Source organism: Lissotriton vulgaris, chromosome 3_1, assembly GCF_964263255.1.
Source record: "Lissotriton vulgaris chromosome 3_1, aLisVul1.2, whole genome shotgun sequence".
Lineage (NCBI taxonomy): Eukaryota > Metazoa > Chordata > Amphibia > Caudata > Salamandridae > Lissotriton > Lissotriton vulgaris.
The window spans coordinates 106,694,417-106,715,194 of record NC_141689.1 but is presented as its reverse complement, the minus strand read 5'-3'; the positions used below and the strand labels follow the sequence as shown (position 1 = coordinate 106,715,194).

The window sequence follows — 20,778 nt, the reverse complement described above, 5'->3', positions numbered from 1 at the left end:
TCTCCAGCTCAATTCCTCCAAAACGGAGGTGCCTCTGATGGGACGTAACCTACAGAAGTGGGACCATCAGTGGTGGCCCCCGGCTATGAGTTTCCCCCCTAAACCAAAGGAGGTTGTGAAGAATCTGGGTGTCCTAATGGACAACGCACTTTCCTTTGAGTCGCAAGCAAAAAAGGTTGCTGGTACCTGTTTCGGCCGCCTACGCTGCATCAAACCTATCTTGGTACTATCCCACCTAGACTACTGTAATGGACTACTGCTGGGCACCAACAAGTCAGTCACCAAAAGACTCCAGAGGGCTCAAAACGCAGCTGCCCGCACCCTCTTTGCCCTTCCCAAACACTGCCACACCTCACACCTCCTCCGCCGGCTTCCCTGGCTGCCGGTGAAACAAAGAATTGAATTCAAGTCCCTCTGTCTAACCCATAAAATTCTACACGGCCAGGGCCCCCAAATACTGCAAGGACTCTGCACCCCCTATATCCCCACCTGGGCCCTGTGCTCTGCTGACCTCCATCCTGCCTGTACCATTAGGGTACGCAGGAGCAGAGCTGGCGGACGTTCTTTCAGGTCTCTTGCCCCTGCTCTTTGGAATTCCATCCCCTTTGAGGCTTATGCTATACAAAATCATTGGCATTTCCGAAAATATATTAAAACCTGGCTGTTTGTCTCCATCTAGACGGCTGACCCTTCGGTTTTCTCACAGTACCTACTCTGTTTGCCTCCACACTGTGCCCCTTGGCTGGTTTAGTCTGCAAGCACTGGGACGCCCTGTTGTTGGGCAGCCATAACATAACATAACATATCTATAAAAAGATCAGAAATGGACAGCAAACATTGAGCTGCATATACAGGTGGTCCATGTAAGGAACGGGCATGTGGAGGTCACCTTGGAGCCACCACTGATTCCATTTTTAAAACAAAGGTTTCTTTTGCCGCCGCACATCATCATGTTTTAACACGGCAGCCATATTAGGTGAAGGTGCAATAGCCAATAAAAGTGCAATTGAAGCACTCTTTCTGAAGAAGTACAGAGTGTCTACCCTATGGAAGAGTTTAAACATGGACCCCACAGGTGGGCGTGGAGCCCAAACCCCCCTTTTTGTCGTTCCCACGTAAATGATAGGCGACAGTTGTGCTGTCAAGTCAGACCATAAAAACCAGAATATACTCTGTTGAAATGCTACATATGTGAAAATAGAATTCACTGCAACAATGGCAAGGTTGCTGACCCAAAGTGGGCAGTGGCTGAAAAGAGTTGACTCAGATCACTGCAATATATTATTTACTTATATTGTTGACATAGGCATTGTCATGCAGATAAAGCTGTCTAGAGCCCGAACCAGTTAGCAAGGATGGACTGCTGATGCAAGAAGGAGAGTAGGGGATGTACACAGCTGCTCCCACAATGCTACCACATTGCACCCTTATCCACACACACATGCATGGTGGCCCATTACCCTCAATACCCCCACAATAAACCCACAGCGCCATCACACACCCCAAAAGGGCACTGGGGCTCTGTAGCTTGTAAATCCCAGCTATCTCTTTATCGTCAAGCATTTACAGTCTCTTCAAGGAGTGTGGGATTTTTACCTCTAATTGCAGCAGTGCTTATCAGCTAAACTCTCTGACTTCCTCACTGTGGCAGACAGTCTAATAGGCAGTGTTCATAGGTGGAAACGAAGAGGAGCACCAGTGGAAACCAATTGGATGGGAATGGTGATAAACAGCAAAGTGTATGCACACCTGGCAATGCCATGACACACATGGGCTCTGCCCAGAAAAAAGAGCACGTTAAAACAATACTGTATGATGAGCATGAACTGTGTTCACTGCAATGATAAGGCCCAGGTCTGCAGTCTAGACCAGCACCCATATGCATTCACCATTGGAGTCTCCAACCGAACCACCTGCTACAAAGTCATACCTGACCTTCAACTAGAACAACCTCCCAGGCAGATGGGATTGTAGAGAGTTACAGAAGCAGCCTCTATCCAGGCCTTTTAAAACCAGCCTCTGCAACTCCCTCCCCCCGAGGGTTGTCCAACCAATAATGGCCAGTCCAGCCCTCCTTGTGCTAGCCATGCCCTGGATCTTATAGGAGAGTCAACATTTGTGATCATTTCTTCAAAGACACATTTATATTATTTGTTGGCGCCTTGGATCTTAGTTTTTTGCTTTCTAACTTAGCAGTGTGCCATTCTAGCAAGATACCTTGTCCAGGTTGATGGTTTTAGGTCTGCTGCTTTGTGAAGTTCGTTGAACTATTCTTCTCATTTGTGTGGAAGTAAAGGAAGGAGCTACAGGCCTGGTGTGTGGTTGTGGCAGACACATCAGATTGTTGAGGATGAACAGGCCAAGATTGAGGTTCCATGGATAGAGATTATCTTTGTTGTAGTTAACGGAACACAATGTCTTGAGTATGAGCTGCAGCATGGATGAAACATTGCAGCTCTACTGTGGAAGGCTTAAGAGAGTATGTGTATACCCTGTCCTCTTAGAATACTGAGAGAGCTAAGAGACACTCCTATGATAGTTGGAATCTGGAGCAGCCTGAGCAGTCATGGAAACAGCATGGCGCAATCCTAATACCACCTGTTGTTGGAATTTTGATGTTTGTCTCCTGATCCCTATATGAATGCTCATAATTCTGTTTATTTCTGATTGTGCCTTTTCTCGATCAGACGCTCGGAGTATGCATGATTCTGACACTTAAGATGCTGTACTACAAGGTCCTGTTTACAGTGGGGTTTATGCTTAAAGGGCTCAAGGGTACAGCCCCCTCTAACATAATGTGAAAGAGAAGCTACTCCTTGAAGATTGACGTCTGAAATGTAAAAACATCAGTAGCAGGGGTGCTGGTCATGATGGCTGTGTATGTGATGCAGCTAATTTTGAAGATGGTGTGGACCAGAAAGTGGTGTGGTAGGAATACCAGGATAATGGGAGTGAAGGGGTTTTATTTAGGTACTGGATGAGACTGGTAGCTGTGTGTAGGATGCCCTTAAAGGGACAGTGGGATCTGGGGAAATGTGACACCACATTGCAGATGCAAGAGTACAATGGATTGATTAGCAGTTCAGAGGTCTCCTTCTGGGCTGAGCTGTTGCTCTAATGCTCAGCACCATGTCTGTCTAGAGGCATCTATGGTTCTTTGGCATTTGATAGTAGAGGAATCAAGGGTGGACATAGGAAAGAATATGTCAGCCATATCACTTATCAATAGGAAAATGGTTTGCATATGAGTCGGAAAGTGAATATTTAGCTTCCATTGGTTGAAAACGATGGACCACAGTTGAGTGCCAGGCTAGATGTAGGGGTTGTTTCTTCGCCTCTGTTGTTAGAGGCTGTTAGGAGATGATACCCCTTCCCTTAGCCACACTGCGAGTCCAAGATGTAATTTAAATAACATAGAGTATGCCCTTTGTAAATTCATGCCTTATAGCATGAGGAGGAAAAATCCCAAAGGCTCTATCACTGTTGGGTCCAACTGTAGGACAGTTTTTATAAGGCTCATCCTCTGTGGCTGGGTAAGATGAGGACTGGAACAGAGCTAAAGCTCTCAGGACTGGAGCGGAATAGGAGCTGGAAGTGGAACAGAGCTGGAGCTGAATGTTGAGCAAAGCTGGAACTCACAGGACTGGCGAAGAGCGAGAACGAAGAATCCAGCAACAGGACCAATCCAGAGGATTTACCATACAACAGGTTACTGATTAGAGGCTCTTCATGTACTGGTAGAAGAAGAAGCATGTGACACGAAGGGGCTAGTTTCAGAAAGGGGCACACTGAAATAGTGTTGATGTTTGGTGTGTAGTCTGTTTGGTGTCCATCTTGCAGTGGAGTCCTCACTAAAGAAGAGTTTGACTGAAGCTTCTCGCTTGCAGTCTCTGCCCTTTCTAGAGTGGATGACACTCAATCACATATGTCGATTTTCTCAAATGTGAGACCCATATTTTGAAATAGGAAGGAAAGGGCTACCTGCGAGTGTACGGTTCTCCAAAATCCAAGATTAAGAGGCAAATTTGCAAGAGTAGGTTTGTGTGCATGCTCTTCCTTGTCAGCTTGAAGTTTATAACAGAGCACTGTAGGACTTATCTTTAGTGGTCATGACAACAAGATACCCTCTGGAGATAGTTTTTTTGATGAACTGACAGATCAGACATACACTTGCTATCTTTACTCAAGTATCATGGTACAACTTGACCCTTAGGTAGACCTACTCTACCTAGATCAATCAAGGTTGACTGATTGGAGGAGACAGCTGTCATGTTTGAAAAACCTCCAGAATGATATGTGGCCTTTGCTGTGGTAGGGCGCTGGGTACAGGATGGAAATATGGCTGCAGATTCTAAGCAGTGAAGCTGCAGAACATTTAGAGATTCTGCCAGCTCTGAAATTTGTGATCGTAACACCCGATGCCCAGTTCTGGAAAGCCTATTAAGAGTCAAGACAGAGACTACTGGCAACATGCAGTAGAGAACATGGTTACGTTAAATTCCTGATCAGAAGGCACTCTGCATTTTGTTGAAAGAAAATACGCCTTACCTTTCAGTGAAAAAAATCTTGAGTTATATAACTCAAAGCTACTCAACTGTACAAGATTATTGGTGGGAGAAGTAAACAACAGAAAACTAGAGACTGGGGGCCGTATTATCAAGAACAGCAATAACATTATTGCTGCTTTAGTGGCAGGAAACTGCAGTTAAAGCGGCGATAAGGGGCTTGATAATACACCCTAGAGAATTCCAATAGAAGCCCAGGTTCTGGTGTGAAGGACATCAAACCTGGGCTTCTATTGGAATTCTCTAGGGCATATTATCAAGCCCCTTATTGCCGCTTTAACTGCAGTTTCCTGCTGCTAAAGCTGCAATTATGATATCGCCTTTCTTGATAATATGGCCCTAAATCCCATTCAAACGGGTTAGGTTTCAGCCCAGCAACATCTACTTGCCTGTACATATTTTTGTGTCCACAGCTGGTGGCTGATTGCTCACTCTAGGATCTCCTTCCCTTAACAGCCAAAGACATTGTCTATTTTAGAGGGAATTCGGTTTTGTGTTCCACATACCCTTAAAACTTTTTCAGCAAAAACTTTTTTATGTAAAAAAAAAAAAATGCGACTGACCTCCCAGTCATGGAGTAGAGCCAGTATCAATATATATGGGATTTATATGGAGAAAAGCAAGTTACAGAAAAACAGAGAGTTGTACATGAGGGGGTTTTACAGAGAGGAGTAAAGAAGAAAGGTTGGAAGGACCCCAGAAACAGTATCAAGCAATTATTGGGGTTTACTGTAAAAGACAACACTAGTTGAGGTGAAAATTACAGGAAGGCTTGGAGTGTGAGGGGAGTGGCAAAGCACTGGGTGGGACAGTTGGAGGCTGTGGTGGGATGGGCTGAGAGTGGAGCTTTTTATAATTAGTCCATAATCCTGTAACAACCTTCATTTCAGATATCACAGTAAAACTGCAGCAAACAAGTTACCATAATCCGCACATTCAATTATAACTATGAAATGGAGGAAATGCTACAAGGCCCCGCTTAGAAATAGAATTCAGACAAATGCAAGGAAATCAGAGAACATCACATTTAAGCTCTTTGGACTTTGCATCAACTATAAATTAGCTCTCTGCTGTCTCACAGTAAATTGGCAAAGTATCCTAAGGATTGAACTGTTTTGGGGGGAATTTAAATTGCTCTCTTATTGAATCCCAATGAAATCTGGGAAAGCAAAACAAATTGCAAAGTATATTTTTGCTAAATATGTTGTTTAGATTTTTGGAGATTTATACATACATCTCCTTTGGTTGCTTGATTATTTGTCATCCTCATTGCGGTATGTATATTTAAACAATTTGGCTTAAGAACCAAGGAGCATTTTGTAGTGTACTTTGTATATATTAAAATATTTATACACACACCTAAGCACTGCGTTGTCTGCACTTTGTTAGTAAGTCATATACGTTTATTGTATTCATCAAAATATTACAAATAAAAGGTATACAACATAAATAAAAGACTTCAGGAATAATAATGTTATGAAATCATGGCATAAAAGAGACCAATGTTATTTCATCTGAACTCAGAACCTACAATTCATGGTATGTACAGAATATCTGAATCACATAGTCAATAGTAGCACTTTGTATGAGTCACACTGTCATTTGCGTTTGTATTTCAGGAAAATACATAACAGCAACAGACACAAATGTGTAATTACCATTAGGCTGCCTAAATAATACATGTAGAGTGATCCAGCTTGACACAAAAGAGTCCCACGGTGGACTCTGTTCATATTAGGTATTCTGACCCTGGTCCCCATGGGCATAGAGGGTTGTCCTTGTGATGTTGTACATGAAGACAAAGACAGGCGCAACTCAAGAAGCCACACCTCGTGGGCATGCAATGACCCAGAAGAGGGACCCTCAGTCAAAGAGGACATGTTCCCGATATCATACACCACACCAACCAAAGGCGGCCAGCAGATCCAACCAGTGTGGGACAGTGGTCGAGACAGGATAACCATCAAAGATTTGATTGACACGGGGCATATGCAAATGTCTTGAGCATAGAGCAGTGCCATTGCCTAAAACCATGACCAGTTCTGTCACCGACAAGGACAAAGACCTACACCTATGGCAGCCAACAACAACTCCCACTAGAGGGAGTGTTTGAAGTAGTTGTGCAGAGCGGCAGCAAAGAAGCACTGGGCAAGTTCCACATTGTCAGCGAAGTGACAAAGATGCTTCTGGGCTGCTAAACAGCCAAAGACCTCGGGCTAGACTTCTTTGCATGCATAGTCCGCATCCTGCAAGTAGACCAAATGCCAGAACAATTTCCAAAGCTGTTCTAAAGACTACAGTACTTAAACGGATCCCCCAGTGAAGCTGCACATAGACAATCCAGTCAAACCCATTGCTCTCCGGCACCAGAGGGTACCATTCCGCCTATGGCCACTAGTAGAGTAAGAACTTGAGAAGTTTGAATGCCTCAAAATCACCGAGAAGGTTTCTGGCCCCACTCAATGGATCTATCCAATGGTCATTACAGAGAAGCCCAAGCAACTTAAGAGAAATCAGTATATGTGCCTCCCCAATTTAGCCATCAAGATGATATAATTGCAGACCTCAGTGGAACTCAATGGTAGTCCAACCTGGACCTCAGCACTGGCTTCCAGCAGCTACTGCTAGACCAGGAGAGCCACTATTTCACAGCTTTCTCAACACATCCAGGTCGAAGGCTGTACAAGCGACTCAACTTCAGAATCCCTTTAGTGGCAGGGGTATTTCAGAACGCCATACAGGAGCCTCTCAGGCCTGCAAGGGTTGCTGAATATCATTAACAATATTCTCATTGACTCTGTAACTCTCGAGGACCACTGACTATGAGCAGTGTTACAGAGACCCAGTTGCCATAGCTTCACCCTGCACCATGAAAATTGCTAATTATTTGAGTCGCCGATTAAATTTGTTGATTATATGTTCACCAAAGATGGACTCAAGGTGAATCCCAGGAAGCCATCAGGGATCTAGCATGCACCTGCCTCGGCAATGCAAAGGAAGTGCGCAACTCCTTGCGAAACCCTCAAAAATTTCCTGAGAGATGCCAGCCAGTGGATACCTGCTGACAAGGAATGCCAAGCTGAGGAGGGTAGCAAATAAGCTTAGCGTGGCCCAGATTGGCCACTTCTACAAGGCCACTGCATAATTATATGGGCAATGCTGTACAAACAAGTCGTCGAGCATAAGCCATCAAGGAGTGACAAAAAGAAAGGCCCACCTGGGAAAAAAGGTGTGATTCCCAGGATTCAACACAGCAGTCTAGGACATGGTAAAGAACTGCGCAGCCTGTGAACCTATGAGTGGAGCTGGGGTCCCAGCACCAGTGGCCACCAAAGAAGGCTGGGACGCACCATGGACCAAAGTCAGCCTCGACTTCAGCAGCTACCCGGATGGGTGTCTGACAATGGAATTGGTTGACAGGAAATCCAAGTAGCTGGTGGTGCTGCTAACTGGATACCTGCTGACAAGGAATGCCAAGCTGAGGAGGGTAGCAAATAAGCTTAGCGTGGCCCAGATTGGCCACTTCTACAAGGCCACTGCATAATTATATGGGCAATGCTGTACAAACAAGTCGTCGAGCATAAGCCATCAAGGAGTGACAAAAAGAAAGGCCCACCTGGGAAAAAAGGTGTGATTCCCAGGATTCAACACAGCAGTCTAGGACATGGTAAAGAACTGCGCGGCCTGTGAACCTATGAGTGGAGCTGGGGTCCCAGCACCAGTGGCCACCAAAGAAGGCTGGGACGCACCATGGACCAAAGTCAGCCTCGACTTCAGCAGCTACCCGGATGGGTGTCTGACAATGGAATTGGTTGACAGGAAATCCAAGTAGCTGGTGGTGCTGCTAACTGAATCAACCTCCTCCCAAAAATTCAGCCTCCTGCTCGATAAGGTCTGTGTGACAATTGGCATTACCTGAAGAAATATGTACTGACAATGTAACCACCATTCCAAAGGATAGAGTTCAAGGAGTCTCTCAGGTGCCATAAAGTTCGACACAGAATCCCTAGCCAATGATGATATTGAACAATTCATGCACAGACTAAACAAAGCGATGTGCCTGGCAGTGGATGAAGGGTATGATTGAGAGTTCAGTCTGTATAGACTCCTACGTGCATACAGATGCACCCCTCACTGAATGAAGGAGTGCTCGCCTTGGGCCTTGGTTTTGAAGGAAGCGGGTTGTGGTACAACTCCAACCAGCCCTGGATGGACGCCACCAGTATTTGACCATACTGGCACACAAAACCAGAGGAGGAAAAATACGAGCTGGTGAGCTGGCACTGAAATGCTCAGGTACCTGTCCTGGCAGTGGGGGACCGGGTGTTGATCCAGGACTGACCCCCCAGTGAAAATTCCACACCCCATATGAGAGAGGACTACAGACAGTGACAGCAGTAAATAGCACCTAAGGAGCATTGATACAGTGACCAGGAACATATCCTGGTTCAAAAAAGTGACAACAAAGGAATGCGCCTCTGAAGACAACACAGGCCATTCAGAACAAGGACAAACAGAAGAGGTCCAGATGGGCTGTAACCATGCCAACCAGCCAAGACCATCAGTGAGGCAGGATTAACATGGTGTCCTCTGCAGCTCAAAACTCTGGCTTATCAGGAGAGATGACAACCCATGAGACTAGGATGGCTCTGGAGACAATTCGGAACTGCAGATAAGACTTGCCTGAATCCAACCACAAGTCAACAACCTAGAGATTTTGTATTTGCCACACAATGATCCCCAGGGAACTAGATGTTAACTAATGTTGGATGGTATGTAATGAGCCACCCTGCTACCTGAGGTGACCCCTGCCCCACGTAACCTGATGGTGGAAGGGTATAAAACTGGACTTGAATTGCTCGTGGCACAGTCTCAGACAGAATAGCATGTTATGGCGATCACGCATCCGGGCTCAGCAGGTATTGTAGGCTGGCCCGGTGGGCTACTTTACAGGTGTGTTGTCTGGAGTATACAAAGATGTTATCATGCAATCTGCGCTTTCAATAAACTCAGTTTAGTCACTTAAATCAGACATACCTGTCTCCAAGGAGAAAAAGCAGGATGTCTGCCGGGGCTGCCTTTGATGCCCATGCTGTGCCGTAGCAGATGCAGATTTTTACCAAGGGTGTACATATGTTCTTGACGTAATATTGGAAATTTTGACCAAACAGTTGGCATTGTCTCAATTGGTTTGCCTATCGGGCCCCATCAAAAGGTACTAAATATACCTGTCGCTGTGTCAACCTGATGTTAGTGCTGGCAAAAAGATGACTGGCAATGGCCTGGAAAGTATCTGTGGCTCCAAATTTGGGAAGTTGGCTTCGTGATGTCAAACTGTGGGCGACAGCGGAGGCAGATCTCTCCCAGAGTCCTCACACCCATGGGTGGGAACAGCAGGTATTTGAGGACTGCAATGGGCTACTAGATTAATTGAAAGCAAAATCTGATGATCAACCACAGTGATACAACATACTTTTATGATACAACATACTTTATTCGGTTATAGGTATAACCATAAAAGCATATACATAAAATTTCATATACATACATTTTTTTTACAAAAGACTTCTTAAATGAGACATATTTTCCTTCTAAACAAACTGTTACAAAACATCCAAGGTAATTGGCTTGCGCAATATAAAATCATAAAAGGTGCTAAAAACTGATACAACAGATAAAATTGTATCAAAACTCTTTGGGTCTAAGAGGACTGGGTGACATAGGTTATATTTATAGTTCATTACATATTTGGTGCAAAATAAAGGAGTTCCTAAGGGGTAATATCCATATCCATTCGATCCCACTAATTTAAACCAGAAAATAAATCAAATCGATTGGAAGTAGGAATGTTATAGCCAATCAATGCAAGGCCTCTACTGCCCATCAGGTAGCTACTCTCTGCATTTGATCTTAATGGTGGGAGGTATGATGTACTAGGGTAAAAGTCTCGCAGTTCCCAAGTTACAATAGGGCCGTCTCCTATTTGCAGCTGACAAGCTTGAAGGTATGGGACGACATGTTCATCCCTAAAATTTACTAATACCAAGTCTCCGATTATATCCTTTGGGAGGGGTCCTAGCCAACCCACCCTTCTAACATTTAATATTCTTCCATCGATGTTAGATGGCAGGGGTCTATTTTTTGTTAACCTGAACAATACCTTGTTTTTTAGTTCCTGTTGCCTTTCGGTTTTTCCTTTTGTAAGTACAGGCACTCCCGAGAGGACACACACAAATGGAGCGGCCTCCGATGGTAAGTGTATATGGTTAATTTTTCTTGGTATATTGCCTTGGTTAGCAACTGTCCCCTCATGGAATGTGGGTTCTTTATTCTGCCCTTCTCTAGGAGCAGGACTTGGTACTATTACAGATTTTGTGGTTGCTTTCTTATTTGAAGATGACATATGTAGGACTAGTGGTTGATTTTGGACAGTATTAGTATGTGCAGTAGCTTTGGACGCTTCAGTGGCAGCTAGCGACCGTGATTGCTTAGATCCTACCATGCTTTTTATGAGTAACAAATTTGCCTTAGTAGTTTCCTCTATACCCATGAGCCTTTCCCCTAGGCTGTTCATTCTTTCTATCAGCGGGGATATTATAGATTTAACCAGGAGTTCGATCTGGAGCAATAGAGTTGCCTGTGGAGAAAGTGCAGGAGTTTCCAGTATTGAATATACTTTGGGTGGCTTAGGGGTGGTGGTAATAGCCAATGGGGGGCTTGAATACATTTTTAGATGTTTTGCTGAACTCCCCGTATGTTTAGCCCCATTTCGCTTTCTTTTGACAGAAGGGACCTGAGGGAGCACTATCGGTTGCGTGTTATCTTTAGCTGAAAGTAAGAGGGGAGTACCCAGGAGACTTTAGTTTAATTCAGATGATGTACTAGACTGGGGAATTGTGCTTACTGTAGGGCAAGTAGGCACGCTAATTTGCCCACATCCCGGTCCCACAGGAGCATACATGGTATTACACATCTTGTTTAATTCCTCCAAAAAAGAAGAGTTTTGTGCTGCGTCAACTGTCTGTAGAGGAGATCGCTTACTAGATGTGATCTCTGAAGAGAGACGTTGTTCCGTTCTCTCTATTTCACGATCAATGGTCGATGTTGCCCTGTTTAAGTAGTGGTCCAATGTCCCCATAAGCGAGTCCCTCTGGAAGTTAGTATTTTTGGGAACCCCCTTACAAGTCATGGTGTATCAGGCTTTTATATAATTCGGAGGGGGGCAACAACACACCTAAATATGTTCTTACTAGACAATGTAGAGTCCCTTAAGGAAGTCCCGGACGAACATATAAATGATCGCCGGAGGTTAATTTATTCTCTTTACCTCCTTTTGTGGCAAAACCAAGGGGGGTGGCCCGGTCTGACCTCCTCTGACCCCTGATGGCCACAGATGGTCCCGCCCTTGTCCCGGGCTTCTCCCGGCGCCGCCCGCGTGCTTCCCGCGTGGCTCTCCGTGGTCTTATGGAGGCAGCAGGCGCAGCGGGAGCGTCACAGGGCTGCTGGGGCTAGCTGGGGGATGTAGTCTCCGGATTACGCGGTGGCCGTTTCCCTCACGGCTCGACAGAACCCACTGGCGCTAGTCCGAAATTGCCCCCCACTGGCCGCTCGACCCTCCGTGGTTTTATGGAGGCAGCAGGCGCAGCGGGAGCGTCACAGGGCTGTTGGGGCTGCTGGGGGATGTAGTCCCCAGATTACGTGGTGGCCGTTTCCCTCACGGCGGGACAATGACGCTGGCCGTTTCCCTCACGGCTCGACAGAACCCACTGGCGCTAGTCCGAAATTGCCCCCCCAACCACAGTGGCTTTATGAGTGCTAACATGCATTCTAATCATTGACACCTAATAAAGAGCTATGGAAAATTATAATGAGCAGCATGTAAGTACAGAGGGGCATATTATCTATATGTGCGTTATATAACGCGCATCGCACATTTCCATATCGCCGGCTTTTGCCGGATTTTTTCGCTGTGTTAGCGCGAATTATCAATGCGTAACACGTAGGCGAAATTAAATCCGGCGATAGTCGGCGATATGGAACATTAGCGCATGAAAACAAACGTTGTTTTCACGAGCTAATGTGTGCCTTGATAATATGGGGGGGTGGATTCAGCGTTATGATCCACTCCCCCATGTTATCAATGCCTTAACACCTGGTCAGAGCAGGCATTGGGAGACCTGCGATAAATGAGTTTATCGCAGGTCTTCTTCTCCCAACACCTGCCTTGATAATAGGATGTTCCCACCTCTAACCACATTTTACATGTGGTTCGACGTGGGAACGCCCACTTTGCATGTCATTAGCGATGTTTCACGCTGACATGCAAAGTGGGCTTGAGGCAGGCGTTAGCATGCCCTTGTTAATAGGGCGCTGGAAGTATCGCCGAAAAAGCGGCGATACTTCAGCTTGCTAATATGCCCCAGAGTTTCTTTTCACTGAAAATGACTGCCAATTGCACTTTTTTCTTACAGTCATGTGAAGATTGTGCATTTTTCCACACTTTCTGCTTCTTTACACCTTAGTCATTCCATTGTATCTATCAAATGACCAATAAGTGTAAATACTCAAAATGTTATGAGTGTGTGTTAATCTCATTAGCACTGCTATCCTTCTACACTCCTCTCTAGAAATGTCCATATTACTGGTTTTACATTGTTTCTTCACATCTATACTTTCATGTAAAACCTAGAATTGGGGAAATATTTGTACACATGGATGATGCCTCTGCATTTGTGATTAAACCTTATCTAACATTGTGAATCATGTCTCAATCAAACATGAGTGAGCCTCGCATGCACATGTCAGGATGTCAAGATGTCAGGATGTTGTGTCTCAGCCTCAACGAACACACATTCAAAGAGGTTCTAATGTGTCTGGATGGTGTTACCTAAGTTCATAAATATGTTTTATGTACTATGTATATGTAGTAGTGGAAAAATAATGTGCCATTCATTCATTCACTATTTATTTCTTAATTAAATTTGTAAGGTGCAACACCTACCCAAAAAGGGTTTCCCGGCGCTGGCCAGTCCAAGGAATAGGTTGCAGCTTAGAGATTTTTGGTTGAAAAGCCAGGTTTTTAAGGATTTGCGGAATTGGACAAAAGCTGTTTCATTCTGAATTGTGGTGGGAAGGGAGTTCCATAGGGAGGGATTGAGGTGTGCAAATGATCGTCCGCCCATCTGAGATAGTTTAACTCTAGGCACAGTAAATTTCGGCAGTGCGCTTTACAAGTATACACACATTTACATTTACAAGTATACACACATTAGACGAGAGAAGGCAGCAAGCCAGCAGACCAGCACCTGCAGATACTGAGGGGCTACACCTGTTTTGATTTTCAACATGTAGCTTAGGGCTTTGAACTTGATACAGTTCTCCACCCTGAGCCAATGCAGGTCACGCAGGTGACCAGAAACAGAAATATCTCCAGGAACCCGGCAAAGTAGTCTTGCAGCCGAGTTCTGAACCATCTGTAGCCTGTGAGTCACCGCCTTATTGGCTCCCAGGTAAAGAAGGTTACCGTAGTCCAGTCTAGAGGTGGTACGCGCCTGGACTACAGTTTTCTGGACAGACTCCGGCAGTATCCAAATGATCCTTTTTAGCCACTTCAAGATGGTGAAGCATGTGGCGGCCACCACCTTAACAGCCTGGTGTTGCATAGTTAGTGAGTCATCAATGATGACACCCAAGTTGCAGACTTGGCGGGAGGGCTGAGGAAGTATGCCCATCTCACTAGGCCAATGTTGGGGCCCCCAGAGATCCTTGTTTTTCTCTAAGACCACAACCTCGGTCTTCTCTCCGTTGAGCTTAAGGTAGTTGGCCTGCATCCCTGAGGCAATTTTACCCAAGCCCAACTGGAGGAGGGAAGTCTCAGCTGAGCTCTCCATTGACAGAGAAGATAATCTGAGAGTCGTCCGCGTAAGAGAACAGGGACAAACCAGCATCCTCTACAACATCAGCCAAAGTTCTGACGTACAGATTGAATAGTGGAGGGCTAAGGATGGAGCCCTGAGGTACCCCATAAGGTGAGAGAAGGGTATAAGAACTAGCAGTGGGAGAGAAAACTTGGAAGGTTCAATTGAAGAAAAGAGATGAGCCAATCAAGGGCTAAGCCGCAGATGCCGAAAGATCTTAGGCTTTGCACTAACACGGTGTGATACACCGTGTCAAATGCAGCTCTGAAATCAAAATCTTGGGGAAAGCCGTAAACAGAGCGATAGGCCGGTAAGCAGATGGCAAATCAGGATCTGCATTGGCCTTCTTCAAGAGTGGGAGCACCATAGCATGCTTCCTCTCTGGTGGAATTGTGGCTTGCTGTAAGGAGGCATTCCGAAGGTTCATAATTACCAGCAAAGAAGACGGTTCAAGCTGTTTGAGCACTGACACAGGAAGACTTAATGCTGTCTAAAAGGTATTTAAACAAGTTTATGTTTAGCAGGGGCAATATAGCCAGTTTGTTTTTAGGTGCACAGGCACCTTGATAGAAATTGACTGTGGGGAATTTGTATTTTTCAATGGAGGTGAACTATTGCATTGAAGGCTCACTATTTTTGAGTATATTTTCTCTACTTTCAGGATAAAGAAATTGGCCAGATCTTGGCATTGCTGATTGTTTAGTGAAGGGAGCCTGGCTTGAGTTTTGGAGCCTTAAAGCTCCTTGACCACACTAAAAGTGTCTTGGAGCAGTTCAGTGCACCAAAAATAGTTGCCAATATATGCTCGACGCGAGCAGATCTGCAAATATCATGATATTCCTTTTTTTCCCTTTTATAATCAGTTTTGGAGTCCGACGCATAGTTCCTTCTCCAGTGCCTTTCCAGCGCCTTGCAATTTAGCCTTCTCTTTATCTCTAGTTTATCGGTGAGCCAAGGCGCTGTAGGACGATGATTATTTGCCCTTTTTAGGGAGAGAGGAAGACAGGTATCAATTGCGTTAAGGAGGCACTTTTGTATGGTATCCGAGATAGTGCCTAGCATTTGCTTAGAGACGAGCGTGTTTGAGGACAGTGGGGCAGATTTATGTCGGACTTGCGCCGCTGTTGCGTCACGCAACGGCAGCGTAAACATGGCGCATCCCTGCGACCCATTTACAACGTGACGCATCCAGGCAGATGCGTCACGTTGTAAAGCCCTGAGCCACATGTGGGCGTTCCGGCGCAGGGTGGGCGTTCCGGGGCAGGTGCACGTCGTAGATTTCACTCAGTCACTTTTTGGGCAATGCTGCGTCAAAACCCTGCGCCTGCTTGAAGCAGGCGTAAGGCTTGATGCAGCATTGGACAGATAGGGCACCCCCGAGCCTTGCTGGAGTTGCGTCGCGCTTGCGACGCAACTACAGCAATGCGCCACCTTTAAACACAGATGTGTCATGCATCTGTGCCGTTTTTGCCCCATGGTGCGCCGCATTGTAAATGCGGCGCACCATAGGTGGCGGAGCTGCGGCGCACAATAACTGGCGCATCCCTGGGGATGCGCCAGTTATTGTAAATCTGCCCCAAAATCTTTTTTAAAGCTGTCACGTCTAGTTTTCATATGACACTTATATCCAGCACACATGTAATGACCATCTTCAAGTGGTGTCTATAGATAGATTAAGATGTCTGGTGAGAATTACTGACATCACACAACATACAATGTACAGGTACTTATAGATGCACACACACACAGAGGGAACTTTTGGGCAGACTCTTTCAGACATTGGCTACTATGTTTCATCTTGTTATAGGCATTCTAAAACAGAGGTTTAAAAAACATACACGGGGCCCCACAGTTTGTTCTTTGCTCCACATCTCTCTTAGTCCCTCCCCTTCTATTCATTTATTAATTTCTTTAGAGGGCCTAGCAGCTGCAATGTGCTACTGGGCAATTTGGATCTACTTACGCACGCCATTTAATTTTTATTTATGCATTCATCTTAAAATGGTGGTTCGCCATGTTGAAAATTTAAAATATTTCAGTCAAAATGGTTGCCCATGCATTGGGATGCATGCGTGTCAATGCATTGTGATGCAAGCTCGCACACTTCATCCATCTTGGATTGGTTGAAGAACATTACAATATAACTACTCTATGCGCATGTGTGCACATGCATAGTGATGAATGCACGAATACAGTGGCCATTTATGATGAGATAAAAACTGTACCAAGCCAGCAACTGTGTGCATGTATCCATGTGCTTACTTTGCGACATATTCACATGCATTCATCATGATGCACTTGCAGCCACATTTGCTGTTTTATTTGACCATTCCTACAAGTTAAATGGTTATTATAGAACAGTAATGTAAAAATAATGAAGCCAATAGGTTTGCACGCCCCTTTCAATGGTGAGATCCCTTTCAATGGTGAGATCCCTTTCAATGGTGTGACCTGTTGGCTTTGTGAATGGTTGTTACTTATAGTGTCATTACCCAAATAAAATTGGTTCTCATTTTGTTAACCTTGGAAGGATCAAATGCTATGCTGACCTTGTGTGGAATTAATTCTATATTGTACCAATTGCCTAACTTAGTGTAAATATATAGAAAATGCACTGCTAATCATTATATATCATTATTTATTAATTGAATATAGGTTTCCAAATTTTGGGGCATCTCTCAACATTCGAAACAATGCTGCAGATGTTTAAGGCAAATGCAGAAAATGCCAGTAGAGACCAGTCATTGGTAAATAGCTTCAGTAAGTATCTGAGTAGGTAAAAAAAAAAACTGAATTCTTTATTTTAAGTCTTCTGCATTATATAGCATAATCCACCTTTTAGTGCAGTGAAACGAGTGTTATTCAATTTGCTATATCTCTGATAGATGGGTGGTCCACTTGTTCTAGTTGCGCCCGGGTAGGTTGTATGCAATTAAAATTATGTCTCTTCCAGTCATTGTAGTCTTGTTACTCTTTGCAAAGTTAAACAGATATTATAAAATTGATTTATGGAATTCGAAAAGGAAAGGTCCAGGCCAGTATGTTCTAGATCTGTTCTAGAACAAAAGTCGATGGTTCTCAGCATGAAAGCATGGAGGGGAGAGTAATCATTAACAGTGTCAACCAATTCAAAAGCAATTTATCACAAAGCCAAAAATAACTAGACATAAAGACACATCAAGACAAGGGTATAGAAATACTTTGGAACCAACATGAAGCCTAATCTGCGAATGAAGTTGAGTCGGTGCTACAAGCACAAGACAATTAACTCAAGAAATAGAATGCAAAGGATCAAAAATCTAGAGTCCAAGTTCCCCTGCATCGAGGGTTGATGGAAATAGAGCATTAATCTATCCCTACACTAACGCTAACTTGACATCCCTACTTAAGCATTCTTCGGGGACAGGGTAGAGCTAGGTGTCAGCATGTGGATTCTTCATTAGAAGTCTCTCCACCCCCAATGGGTCAGGTAGCATGAGGCTACTGAGACAGAGCTCACTGAGAGATGCTCTGGGCCATATTATCAAGAACGGTGATTAGATTATCACTGCTTTAGCGACAGAAAACTGCAGCTAGAGCATTAATATTATAATATGCCCTTGGGAATTCCAATAGAAGCCCATGTTTGATGTCCTTCACACCAGAACCTGGGCTTCTATTGGAATTCTCAAGGGCATATTATCTAGCCCCTTATTGCCGCTTTAGTGTCAGTTTCCTGCTGTTTAAGCAGCGATAATGTTACCGCCATTCTTGATAATATGGACCTCTCTCTCTAAGGGAGAGAATAGGTGGGGGCACTTCCTCCACTTGCAACGTTCCAATATTGCAGGTATCTTTCCAGGATTTCTTTCAGGTTCCACCATTCACTCAGACTACATTCTCATAGATAGTTTTCCACAAGATGGCGATGTTCCTGAACAGCAACACGATTACCTTGTTTCCCAGGCCTTATCTGCTTTGAAAATACAACAGTTCTCCTTATTGGCACTAATTCCCTCTTCTCTCCTTGCTTAACTCCTAAAACAAAGGCATCATTCTAACAAACAAGGGCGCTTGTCCACCTACAACACAAACGTGAGAAAGAATGAAATCCACAGCACACATGACATTCAAACCGTTAATTCTAAAGTGAGAGCTTCCAGGGTAAATTTGTTAACATAAGAGAAATGAAGCATGAGCTTTAAAAATTGCATAGAAAATAATGCACATTCGGTTAATATTCTTACCTACATATAAAACGACATGTAATAAACACATTAATAAATGATTGTCAATTGCACAACACAAGTGCTTCATTTTAGTATTTCTACTAGTTAAATTTAGTTTTCCACATTAATTCTTACATTTCAAAGTTCTAACACCCTATGTTACCACAGCAAAGGATTATATGCAGATGCACTCTATGCATGTGATTCTAGTGCACCCTTACAAATAAAAATTAATTTTGCACTACATCATGTCTCTTATATGATATATTTAAATGATTACAGTGAATAATATAATAAACACAATAATAGAGCTAGCTATCTTTTAGAATAGCAGAAAATATAAAATTCTCTCAATTACTTCAAGTTTAAGAATAATTACGTTCCACAAATTAAAACAAATTAACAGTCTTCTTGATACCTTTGTACACCATAATTATAGACTCATAGCATCTTTAACAAAAATTCTCAATGTTAATTTTCAATATAGATGATCAGACTCAGAAATCCTGTATTAACTCACTGTGCTTTTCTTTTCAAAAGAGATCATCATCCACATATAAACTATTGCAGAGTCCTTGTGGTTATGAAGATAAATCAAACGCAGAATTGAAGTATCTCAATTGTTTACTCTCTGTTAGGAGATGGGGGGGACAAAGTCTGGTCAAAAACTCAAAATAAACATTTAGTGTCATGTGCACTGGTGGACACTTGACTCCCAGGCACCAGACACAGTACATATGTTTTTCATTTGTCCGAATGTTAGACAGTTTTGATTTAATTTTTGGTCTATAATGGAACAGATTTTTGATGTATTTTTCTATATTGTGTCTTTCATCAGTGGAATTCACATTAAAGATGCATTTGTGGATTCATTATTACATATCACTTCACATGCCGTCAGTTCCAGTTGGGAAAATGCAACTGATACCTAATGTAAAACATGGTGGAATGTTGTTTGCAATAATTTGAGATTTGATAGAGTTAATACTATTTCAGAACATATCCAAATAAAGTGGGATGTACTATGGATACCCATAAACAATTTTGCATCTAAACCTTTAAGATACCTTTTAATAACAGTGACATGTTAAAACCTCCTTAAATTGTTATATCTGCTTATGATATTCATATTATATAATTAGAAGGTATTACTGTTCTTTATATACAGTAATGCTTGTTATCTTTTACAATGTACAAACGTATTTAATTTGGAGCTCTGTTCTTTTCTTTGCCTTTCTTCATCCTTTAACCAATTTTTCTCTGTTATTGTCTTTTTCCTATATCTCCCTTAATTACAATTTTCAGACAAACCTTGAAAGTATGAAAAAATGTGCCTACATATCAATAACCTGATACAATATAGAGCTTAACGTTTAGCACACATCTGCTTGTTATTAAGATGCAATCAAAGATCATTGCCTAATCTGTGCTTGTGCCACTAAGGTAAATTCCTATATGAAGCCTGCTTGAAGTTTTTAACCATTTGCTGGGCAATTAATTAAAAGAACCTCAGTGCTGTGAAAGAACTCCGGGGCATATTACCAACAACTAGCGGTATTTATCGCTAAATGGGCTTAGCGAGTATTTTTTTAACGCCAAGCATCGCCGGATATTATCCAAAGCGATAAAATATCCGCCGTTAGCGGTGAAATGTGTGAATATCGCTGGTAATCCAGCGATATTCGCGCATTATCGCTAATGAGGACTTAGCCATAATATCCAACTCCCATTGGATATAACGGCTAAGAACTGGTCTGGGCAGGTGTTAGTTTTTGGAGATATTCGCGCTTACCGCGAATATTTCCATCGCTACGCCTGCCTTGCTAATTGGCGATAGGTTGGGTACGCCCACTTTGCATGTCATTAGCGATAAATATCACTGACATGCAAAGCGGGCCCCAAACCACTCGCTATTGCCTACAAGCTGTCGCTAACTGCTGTTAGTGACAGCCTGCTAATAAGGTGATCGAATTAACGCCGCTTAGCGGCCGAAAACAGCTGCTAAAGCGGCGATAATCACATATTGCCCGCCTTGGTAATATGCCCCTCCGTTCCAACAATAAAAAGTAAAACGTTTCTAATAGATTA

At 43.6% G+C, this 20,778-nt stretch overlaps 1 protein-coding gene across 4 annotated transcripts in view; it reads left to right on the top strand.

The window, feature by feature from the left end:
- Positions 1 to 20,778, top strand: part of LOC147726042 (hepatic lectin-like) — a 201,840-nt gene that overhangs the window by 73,597 nt on the left and 107,465 nt on the right. For 3 of the 4 annotated variants that reach the window (XM_086960161.1, XM_086960162.1, XM_086960164.1), the window contains one exon: positions 17,138 to 17,242. The exons of the other annotated variant lie outside the window; for it this stretch is intronic. In XM_086960161.1, the coding sequence (XP_086816287.1) occupies positions 17,138 to 17,242 (105 nt within the window). The remainder of the gene's footprint in view (positions 1 to 17,137; positions 17,243 to 20,778) is intronic. 4 annotated transcript variants of the gene reach the window in all.